The 11,181-nt window shown below is 52.1% G+C and overlaps 1 protein-coding gene across 1 annotated transcript in view; it reads left to right on the top strand.

Annotated features, from left to right (window-relative positions):
- The first annotated feature begins 251 nt into the window (after nucleotides 1–251).
- Nucleotides 252–11,181, top strand: part of PARP12 (poly(ADP-ribose) polymerase family member 12) — a 33,683-nt gene continuing 22,753 nt past the window's right edge. The window contains exons 1-4 of the mRNA XM_049783221.1: nucleotides 252–399; nucleotides 504–1,419; nucleotides 5,109–5,244; nucleotides 9,839–10,130. Of these exons, the coding sequence (XP_049639178.1) occupies nucleotides 252–399; nucleotides 504–1,419; nucleotides 5,109–5,244; nucleotides 9,839–10,130 (1,492 nt within the window). The remainder of the gene's footprint in view (nucleotides 400–503; nucleotides 1,420–5,108; nucleotides 5,245–9,838; nucleotides 10,131–11,181) is intronic.

The following is an 11,181-nucleotide window of genomic DNA, read 5'->3' as shown; positions in this document are numbered from 1 at the left end:
GGGGATGTGTGTGAAGGGGCTAGAGACATTGGCGCCTCAAGTGAGGCGCCTCAAGTGAGACACCTCAAGTGAGACACCGGAAGTATGTGCAGCGCCTCAGCAGCCGCCTCCCCTCGCTTTTCCCTTGAGGGGGCACACCAAGCAACGGAAGCCGGGCGCCTTTATAGAGCACGTGGGACTCCCAGTCCCCGCCCCCAAATCCCATTGGCTACACGTAGCCTTCTAGAATGTTCTAGAAGGCTTGGGGGGATATGTGTGTGAAGGGGCTAGAGACGTTGGCGCCTCAAGTGAGACACCGGAAGTACGTGCAGCTCCTCAGCAGCCGCCTCGCTTCCCGCTCTCGGCTCTCCCGTCGGAAGAACCAGGATCTCGCGAGATTACAAGCCACCCCTTCTATAGGCAAGCGGAGTTCCTAGGTCCCGCCCCTCGAATCCCATTGGCTCCGCGCAGCATGTTCTAGAACGCTCCGCTTCCGGGGGGTCTTAGACGGCTGGCGCTTCAAGGGAGACGCCGGAAGTGCCCGCAGTCAGTGCCTCAGGAGCCGCGTCTCGCAGCGCCGCGCCTCGCCTCGCCTCCCGCCCTGGATCCTTCCGTCGAGGGGGCGAGCCAGCCCGCCGCCGGCCGTCTAGACGCGCTCGTCCAGCCGCTCCCCGGCGTCGTCCACCGGCCCCGCAGGCAGCGCCTCCGCCTCGCCCTGGCGCAGAAAGCGGGCGCCATGAAGCAGGCCGCGGTGTCCCCGGCGGCGTCGGCGTCGACGGCGGCGTCGGCGTCCGGGGGCGGCCTCGGCGGCGCGGCGGCGGCGTCGGCGCTGGACGCGGCCGGGCTCGGGTGGCTGTCCGCCGCCTCGGGCTTCTGCCGCTCGGCGCGCGTGGGCCCCGTCGGGGCGCCGGCCGGGCTGGGCGGGGCGGCGGCGGGCGCGGGCGCGGCCTGGGGCTCCGGGTCGCTGGGCAGCTTTCGGTTTCGATTCGCGCCGCCGCCGCCGCCGCAGCCTCCGCCCCCGCCGCCGCCTCTGCCGCCTCCCTGGAGCCCGGGCAGCGGCTGGTGGGCCGCGTCGCTCCCCTTCAGCATGAGCCTGGGCGCCAACCCCGCCGCGACGCTGCGCGAGGCCACCCAGGCGCTGTGCGCGGCCCACGGCGCCCTGCGCCTGGACGAGCTGCGGCGCCGCGTGTGGGACCGCGACGCCCTGGAGAGCCTGCTGCGCGAGGGCGACCGCCTGGTGCTGGCGCGGCGGCGCGCGGGGCCGGGGCCGGGGCCCGGGGCGGAGGCGCGGGCCGGGCCCGAGCTGGTGGTGGTGGCCGCCTCGCCCCTGCGCCTGTGCCGCGCGCCGCAGGGCCCCGGCGGCGGCTGCCCGGGCCACTGCGACGAGCTGCACCTCTGCAAGTACATGGTGTACGGCGCTTGCAAGTTCCAGCGGGCCGGGTGAGCGCCGGGGGGCCGGCTCCCGTTCGCCCCGACGGGCGGACTCGCGGGCCGGGACTAACGCCCGCTGCGCGGTGGGTGGGTGGCTGCGGAGGAAAAGTGGGACCGGCCCTCCCGCCCCTCGACCCCTTGGGCGCTCGGGTTCCGCCTGCCGCCGTCGTCCGGAACCTCCGTCCTTTACCCCGGTGTTCCGCCCGGCCCCACTGCCCCGACCTCGCCCTGCAGCCGCTTGCTTGCCCGAGGGAAGTTTCGGCTCTAGAAGTCACCGGCTGGGGCAGGATCTGGGGTTGACGATGCCCCGAGTCTAGAGAAGACTAAGACTTAAGACGTGCTGGGTGGGAGAAGTAGGAGCCATCTGCTGCTGAGCAAGCTCCTTCCCTCTGTCTAGGCCCCATTATGGGCACCTTGTTCCAGGCAGGACTGGTGAGTGGGTGGGGACCACAGGGCGAACCTGGGGGGCAAGCTTCACACACACAGACACCCCGTTATGGGCACCTTGACACACACACATATTATGGGTACCTTGATCCAGGCAGGACTGGTGAGTGGGTGGGGGACCACAGGGCGAACCTGGGGGGCAAGAAGCAATTTGGGGGAGGGGTAGGATTCTAGGGAGAGCTGCGTTGACAAACACTAAAACACTGATTGTCAAGGGAGTTCTATGGAGCTGTTTTCATTAGGGTGGGAAGAAAGGAGGTGGGAGGAAGTATTTGAGGAAGAAATGTGGGGAGACCAGAGGTGCTAACGGGAGAGGAGTTGGTTTGGAATGTGCCCAGAGGCTGTCCCTAAGCCTGAAGTTTGGCTCAGAAGGCCAGTCAGTGCCTTAGGGTGCTGTTTGAGAGGTGTGGGACTGTGAGTGACTTCCTGCACCTCTGAGTCTTGCATCCTGTGTAGAGTTTGGACACAGCAATGGGGTAAATGAGCCCCTTAGGGGACTAGTGGAGGAAAAGGTTTCGAAGAGGTGCCCTGCATTTTTTTGTTTGTTTGTTTTTGGGCCACACCCGGTGCTCAGGGGTTACTCCTGGCTCTCTGCTCAGAAGTCGCTCCTGGCAGGCACGGGGGGGGGGGGGGGGGGAGATATATGGGACACCGGGATTCGAACCAACCACCTTTGGTCCTGGATCGGCTGCTTGCTAGGCAAACGCTGCTGTGCTATCTCTCCGGGCCCGCATTTGATTTATTATCCTGAGGATTGCACAGTGGATCTTCTTAGGGTGGGAGCTGCCCAGGTACATACTTGCCTCCTTGAATCCCACTAAGATGGCTGATTGTAGATGGGGGTGCAAAGGAATAAGGTTGGACCTAAGCTGGTGGCTATTATGTCCACATTTGCTAAAGGCAAAGTGGCAGCCCCATCCTGGATTTGGGGACTGAATTTTCTTTGTGTTTGAGATCTGGTAGTCTGTTATTGACCGACCTTAATGGTTCCGAGTTTGATGCCTTCTCCACCTTACCTTTCTTCTGTGTCACAGCAGTTTCTTGTTTCCAAGGTTTTTTGTTTCGTATGTTTGAGGTCACACCATGTGGAGTGACACACAGGGAGCTACATATATCTCTATGCTCAGGGATTGCTCCCTGGAAGTGCTCAGTGAACTGAACCAGAGCATGAGTCCTCTGCTGCCCTCAGCAGTTTCTGGAACTGCCTTCTCTTGAGTGTTCTAAGGGACAGTGCATGTGGTCTGTGACCTCTTTCCTTTTTACCCTGTGACTTCCCCTGGAAGGTTGGGCAGCTGTTTCAGGACTAGATCATCAGAGCTTATTGATGATAGCTGAGAAAGGTCTGTCTCTCCTTTTTGCTGCTGGTTTTTCTTTTGTTTCTGAGCTTCATGTCCCTCATCTGCAGATCTGGGTGATCACCTACCCCAGAGGCTTAATGGGACTGAAGAAATGAACTAGTTAGGCACTGAGGTAAATAGCCAACAAATGTTTGCCACCTTCACCACCATAATTGTGTTTATTAGTAGATATGCTTGATTCTAGCAGCGCTGTTGTTAGTCTCTTTGCTGGCTGCCCTTCTGGCTCAGGTGTTATCCTTCCTCAGTGTTTGGCACTTTGTCCTGAGTTCCAAGCACAGAAACCTTGTACTTCCAACTCCAGACAGCCTTTGCCCTTCTCTCTCACATCTATTAGAAGAAAGCAGGAGGAGTATACGAATATTGTTTGACCAGAGCATTATGAGAGAGAAGAAAGAAATTCGATTCCTCTGAGATGTTATGATCAGCTGATAGGGACCATTTAAAACTTATCTAGATCACTCACCAGTGTGAGTCAGCACTGGCTCATTGCCAGGGACTTATTGATAGAAGGGATGGAGGAAGGGAACAGAAGGGCTGGACTTCAAGTATGTGCGTGCATGGCCGCACCACCTTTCAGACTTTCATTCCATTCTCACCTGTCCTCTGTTTACAAACCTGCCAATGCTCAGGGACATTTTCCTTTTTTTTTTTTTTTTTTTGGTTTTTGGGCCACACCCGGTGACGCTCAGGGGTTACTCCTGGCTATGCACTCAGAAATCGCCCCTGGCTTGGGGGGACCATATGGGACACCGGGGGATTGAACCGTGGTCCATCCTACACTAGCACTTGCAAGGCAGATACCTTACCTCTAGCGCCACCTTCCCGGCCCCTCAGGGACATTTTCATTTCGTCATTGGCCTTGCCATTCTGCACTAGAACTTCCCAGGTATCACCTCTTTGTTAAAAAGGGGGGGGGGGAGCTCGGAGAGATAACATGGAGGTAAGGCGTTTGCTTTATCCCCGGCATCCCATATGGTACCCCGTGCCTGCCAGGGACAGTTTTCTGAGCATAAAGCCAGAAGTAACCTCTGAGTGCTGCCGGGCCTGACCCAAAAACCAAAAAAAGTGGCTGACTATGTACTTGCAACACCTTGCTTTCCCCCAGGGTCTAGAATCATTGAACCTTAGGCCCTGGCAGTTATTTGAAAGAGGGATTTCACCATCTCTATTAGTTCACATGGCTTCTTGAAAGTGCACCACAGATTGGAAGTTCAAACAGTAGGAACTTATTTTCTCTTGTTACTGGCAGTTAAAAGTCCAAGACCACGAAGTCAGTGGGTTTGGTTTCTTCTGATGTCTCGTGTGGACTGGGAGTTGGCCATCTTCTCCCTATGCCATCCCTCTGAGTTCTGGTCCCTTCTTCAAAGGACACTAATTGGATTGGGTCAGTGCCTCTCTCTCTCCCCCCTCATCCTCCTTTATAAAATCTAGTCATAACAATGATTTATTTTATGGGCCAGAGAGACAAAGTACAGCACACAGCTGACCTGGGTTCAGTCTCCTGAGCCCTGCCAGGTGTGATCCCTGAGCTCAGAGCCAGGAATAAGCCCTGGTAAGGTTCAGAAACAAGGAAACAAACAAGAATCATCTTTTCTTTTTTTTTTTTTTTTTTGTTTTTTTGGTTTTTTTGTTTTTCAGGCCACACCCATTTGATGCTCAGGGGTTACTCCTGGCTAAGGGCTCAGAAATTGCCCCTGGCGTGGGGGGACCATATGGGACAACGGGGGATCGAACCGCGGTCGCGATCTTTCCTTGGCTAGCGCTTGCAAGGCAGACACCTTACATCTAGCGCCACCTCGTCGGCCCCAAGAATCATCTTTTCAAAGGCTTTGTCTCCAAATGCACTTTGGGACGATAAGCGAAAACTTTCTGAAGGGCTCTGCCTCTTTGCAGGAAGGAGTGTAGGAACTGCCACAGCTTGACTACGAGTCACAACACAGGTGTGCGGATATGCCATGGTGTGGACCACCTCAACATCAACGAACTCCGCCAGCTCTTATATCAGAATGACCCCTGGCTTTTGCCTGAGGTGAGTGCAGGTGGTTGGAAGGTAGGGAAATGGAGAAGGGGGACACAGAAGAAAAGCCAAGAAACCTATCATTTCTGAGCTCTGTCCAGAGGCATCCTGGACTCAGACCAGTGACCTAGGGCCACACTTGCCACAAGTGGCTCTCATGAAGCTTCTCTGTTAGTTGGGCTGGTCCCTCTGTCGCAGGTCTTAGGCTAGACTGGGGTCCTGTGTGGCCAGTGATGGCATCATAGAGATACGGTGAGCAGAGGAGATTCATCGTATCCTTTCTTGACTGGTAGGATTTGGGACTACAGAGGCAGTTCCATGGTGCTTCCCAGGAGCAAATCCAGCCTAACCTAGGAGTTCCTAGTGTCAGCTGATGTGAATTCTCCATCTCCTGTCAGTCATTAACACTATCCTGGTTTCTAAATTAGCCCCATTTGTGGTTACCTCCTGTTTGGGGTTGTCAGACAGCAAGAAAGATTGAAAGGGTAAGGATTTGTAGGCAGGGAGCAAAGTTAGAATCTTTAGGGTTCAGCTCTGGGCAGGAGAGAGCGGGAATGAGGAGACCCTAAGTGCAGTGCTGTTTAAGAGAGGTGATGGCCAGGGAGAAGTTTTGAACCCTCTTCTGCCCCCAACCTGAAGATCACTGCAGGTGTCCTGCTCCTCCCCACAAGCATATGGCCCCTTCTGGAGCTCAGGCACCATATCAGCATATGGGGGGGGGGCAATTTTGATTCGATAGATATGTTTTCATAAGCACTCCCTGGGTATTCAGTTCTAAGCCTCAGGAAGGAGTTGCAAAGTATATAGTGACGGGTACTTAATCTCTATTAGCTGAGTTTTTTGTTTGATTTTTTGTTTTCGGGTCATAGTCGGCAGTGTTTAGGGATTACTTCTAGCTCTGCAATCAGGAATCACTCCTGGCAGTGCTTAGGGAACCATATGGGATGCTGGAAATCGAACCCGGGTTGGCTGCATGCAAGGCAAGTGCCTTAACTGCTATCCGATTGCTCTAGCCTCTAGCTGAGTTCTTTTGGCCTTTTAAGATGCTGTATTTTGAGGGGGAATACCTCAAATGTCATACCCTGTGATGCTCAGGAATTACTCTTGGGTGGGTTTGGGTGGATGGTGAACCATATGGTAAATCTTAAGAATCAAATATGGCTGGTTGCATATTGACTTAACTCTGCTAATCCTCAGCAAAGCATCACAGTGAGCTCTGGGGAGAGGAGATAGAGGTGGCCTCTGTGGCCTCCTGGTGAGACAGGACAGGATGCTGCAGAGGAATTGGAGCCCTAGCCAGGGATTGTATCCTGAAGATTGACTGGAAGAAGTCCTGGGAAGAGGGAGACAGAAGAGGGAACCCAGCACTGTATGGCTGGGGGTTGTGTTTGGAGAAGGACACTTCCTTTGTGGAGTCATCTTGCCAGCCATACAACACTTATCACAGGTGCTCCATAGGGGGAGAGGGCCATGTATTCATTGTGTGCAGAGCCAGTAAGGGGGAGCCTGACCATAGGCTTAGGCCTGGTGTGGCTTTCTGCTCTGCTGAATTCCCATCAGCTGCAAATCAGTGCCCACTACGATCTACATAGGGAATTAGCCAGTTTAGTCTTCATACCAGACATAACATTGATATGTTTCCAGTTCAGTCCTCTGCACAGCCCAGCTGTAGACTATAAGGCAGTGGTTCTCAAACTACGGCCCACAGGCCACATATTTGTTCCTGTTTTGTTTCTTCACTTCAAAATAAGATATAGGCAGTGTGCATAGGAATTTGTTCATAGTTGTTTTTTTGTTTTGTTCTGTTTTTACTATAGTCCGGCCCTCCAACGATCTGAGGGACAGTGAAGTGGCCCCCGTTTTATTTTTATTTATTTTGGGCGGGTTTTTTGGGTCACACAGTGCTCAGGGGGTTACTCCTGGCTCCATGCTCAGAAATTGCTCCTGACAGGCAACGAGGGACCATATGGGATGCCGGGATTCGAACCGATGATCTTCTGTATGAAAGGCAAACGCCTTACCTCCATACTATCTCTCCGGCCCCCTGTTTTAAAAGTTTGAGGACCACTGCTTTGTAAGGGGAAGCAGGGGAGCTGATTCTCTGCTTAGGGATTAAAAACCCAAGTCTTGGACTGGAGAGAGAATAGGAGATAAGGCGCTTGTCTTGCATTTGATTCAAATGCCTAGTACTTTATACTGTCCACTGAGCACAGAGCCAGGAATAGCTCCTGAGAATTGCTATGTATGATACCCCACCCACCCTGCCCCCAATAAAAACCTAGTTAGATTCTATAAGAGAGTTGGTTGCTGAGGAGCAAGGAATTGGGAAGTGGCAGAGTGAAAGTGCTGGATAGTAGGAAACAGACTCTTATGGCTGCTACTGCCCTTTTAATACATCAGTAGCTGCTGCTTGGTGTGTGTGTGTGTGTGTGTGTGTGTGTGTGTGTGTGTGTGTGTGTGTGTGTGTGTGTGTGTGTGTGTGTGTGTGTGTACTGGTCTCACTACTAAGACGTCTGTGTGTGAGTGTGTGTGTGTACTGGTCTCAATACTAAGACGTCTGTGTGTGTGTGTGTGTACTGGTCTCAGTACTAAGATGTCAGTTACGTGTAGGTGTGTGTGTGTGCGCGCGCGCGCGCGTGTATGTGTGTGCCCTTTTGCTGCCTCTCCTACTGGTCTGGGCCTAACAGTCTTGCCTGTAGCTAAACACAAAACATATACCCTGCTTTCCCCTAGAGACTTTGCCCTAGCTTCTTCTCTTCACACACCCCCTTTGAGGTGTAAAGACCCATGTAGGTTTGATTAGCCTTAGATATGTATTTTTGTCTGTTAACAATGTCTGCCCTCCTCCTCCCATGTGGATTGAGCACTCTTGACAATGAATGGACTGTAGGAGAGGAGACACTGAGGCCTGGCTGCAGGCATTGGAATGTATAGGAGTGGGTGGAGGAGCTGCCAGGTCAGTTCAGTTAACTGTAAGATGGGAGCAGCTTTGATCTTGAGACTTTGGGGTTTCTACTTGGAGGGTCTGCTAGGAAGAGTCAATGAGGGCTCACTTTCTGATATGACTCCAGACACATGTTAGCAACTGATAGATCAGAGATGAACATTTTTGTTTTGTTTTGGGATGGCCTTTGCACAGGGATTATTCCTGGCAGGCCACAGGATTATATAGGGTACTGGGGATCAAACTCAAGTCACAATTTCTTAGCCCCATGATTTCTTAGCCCCATGATGAACAGTTTCTCTTTTTAGTTATAATGCATTTTTTCTTATTTGTTTAAGAATTATGGATACAAAATTGTTCATGATTGAGTTCCACTTATATACACCACCCTTGACCAGTGCACATTTCCCGCCACCAATGTTCCCAGTTTCTCCTCCATGTGCCTCTGCTGGCATATCCCTCCCTCCCTCCCACCCGTTCTTCCCTCCCTCCCACTTGCATTACTTGACCTTCCCCCTCTTGGTATTGGGAATTGGTTGGAATAAAGCAAAGGCAGTTCTGGCTGGGGGCTCAGGCACAGAGACTATGAGGCAAAGACCACGATGCCTTTTTTTGTTTGTTTGTTTTTGTTTTGGGGTCACACCCGCCAGTGATCAGGGGTCACTCCTGGCTCTACACTCAGAAATCACTCCTGGCAGGCTCAGGGGACCATATGGGATGCTGGGATTCAAACTGCTGTCCCTCTGCATGCAAGGCAAACTGTACCTCCATGCTATCTCTCTGGCCCACGATGCCATTTTTTTCCTTTCTTGCTTGGCTTGGTATTATTTCTTCGCTGCTATCCTGGTTCTTCAGATATGTCCACCTAAGAGTTAGAAACATGGCATTTGGAATGATCTCATCAGTTGTGGATTTTTATTTTATACTTTTTGGCACTGTGGTTTGCACTACTGCTAATAAAGAAGTACCTTGCATATCACTTTTTTTAAAACTTTATTTATTGATTGATTGGTTTTTGTGCTACACCTGGCAGTGCTCAGGAATAACTTCTGGCTCTGCACTCAGAAATCACCCCTAGCAGGCTGGGGGGCCATATGGGATGACAGGATTTGCCCCGAGTTTCTCCCAGGTTGGCCACATGCAAGGCAAAAGCCCTACTGCTATGCTCTCTGGTCCCATGCATATCACTTTATCCCCTTTCAGCACCCAGTTCTTTTCTTTTTGGTTTTTGGGCCACACCTGGTGACACTCAGGGATTACTGGCTATGTGCTCAGAAATCACTCCTGGCTTGGGGGACCATATGGGATGCCGGGGAATCGAACCGTGGTCCATCCTAGGTTAGCGTGTGCACGGCAGACACCCTACTGCTTGCGCCACCACTCCGGCTCCATCAGCACCCAGTTCTTGTCCAGAGCGATCACTTCCAACTATCATTGTCATAGTGGACCCTTCTCTGCCCTAACTGCATTCACTGCTCTTTGTGGCAAGCTTTGTACCATGGACTAGGCCTCCTGGCAGTTGACACATATTGTTTTAATAACACGACCATGTGGCTGAAGGGGCTGGGAGTGTCCCTTCTAAGCAGAAGACAAATCTGCAGGGAGGTGAGATACTATAGGAAGCCTTTCTCAGTTCTGGTCTCTTTCCTTCTCTGTCCACAGATCTGCTTACATTACAACAAAGGAGATGGGCCCTATGGCTCTTGCACTTTTCAGGAGAAGTGCATCAAGCTCCACATCTGCCAGTATTTCGTACAGGGCCAATGCAAGTTTGGCAGCAGCTGCAAGAGATCTCACAGTTTCTCATGTCCTGAGAACCTGGGCAAGCTGGAGAAGCTGGGCATGAGCTCAGACCTGGTGAGCAGGCTACCTTCCATTTACCAGAATGCTTACGACATCAGGAATAAGAAGTCCAACCTCAGCAGAAGTCTACTAGACCTCCACGGGATCTCAGGTAAAGCCCAAAGTTAGTATTCCTAGATTTCCACGAGTCCTTCATGGAATGTGATATGGGCACATTGGGGCTTCTTGTAGTAAATTTGGTTGGGGTCACTTCTCAGCTGTGGGACTGGGGAAACGGCTGAATAGATGAGTAATGCAGGAGGGAGTGACAGACCCAAGTTGGTATTGAGTCTGGATGTTGTGTGACCCTGCCCAGGCCTAATGTATACTGAGATGGGAAACTGCCTCTTTCCCCAGATCATGGGGATCAAGGAAAAATCCCAAATTAAAATGATATGCAACATAACCCTAGAAGCATCTAAGACATTGCATCCTGCTTTTATTGTTGTTCATTTTTTTAAAATTAGAGGAACTTTCCAGCAACCCTAGGTTCAGTGCTAGGTGAAGCATGGTGCTGAAGGGAGCAAATCTGGGTGACAACAGCATGTTTGAGGGCCACCAGTTCTATACATGGCCATACCGGGGGACCCTCTCATGCAAGGGGTGGGTGCTAGGGGCTAGTGCATTCAAGGCAAATATGCCAGCCCTACGTGCACTCTCCACAACTCTGCTCCCCCCCCCCACGTTTTTTGAGTGTCCACATCTGATAGTGCTTGAAGCCTTACTTGGAGTCCATGTGCCTCACTTGGAGTCTATGTTGGTATCTCAAGACAATTGTCAGTAACAGGAAAATGAAACATTTAGGGCTTGATTGACTTGAGCTTTATATTTCTGGAGTCACTGAGTTACTTGGTCCTTTGGAGAAGTTCAAAGCATGCTATATTTTGAGTTTTACAATGTTGTCTGCTTGGCCATGCTGGCTCTCCAGTCTTCATTTAACCACTCAGAATTTGCCATGCATACTAGCTCTGCTTGTACAGTGGGGAATATGAGACGGCTCCCTACTAGGGCTACACCTCACAAACTACTCTCAGACTCTGGTAATTAGGATTTAGTGGTCCTCCTGACATAAGGCAAGTGCTGGCATCCAGCACAGTCTACTGCTCTGATGTTACTGATTTTAAGTTTAGAAGGTCTTAAATGTGGGAGTTCTGGAGCATTTT

The sequence above is a fragment of the Suncus etruscus genome, chromosome 1, assembly GCF_024139225.1.
Source record: "Suncus etruscus isolate mSunEtr1 chromosome 1, mSunEtr1.pri.cur, whole genome shotgun sequence".
NCBI lineage: Eukaryota > Metazoa > Chordata > Mammalia > Eulipotyphla > Soricidae > Suncus > Suncus etruscus.
Note: the sequence above shows the minus strand (reverse complement) of the source record. Positions and strands in the feature narration are given on the sequence as shown.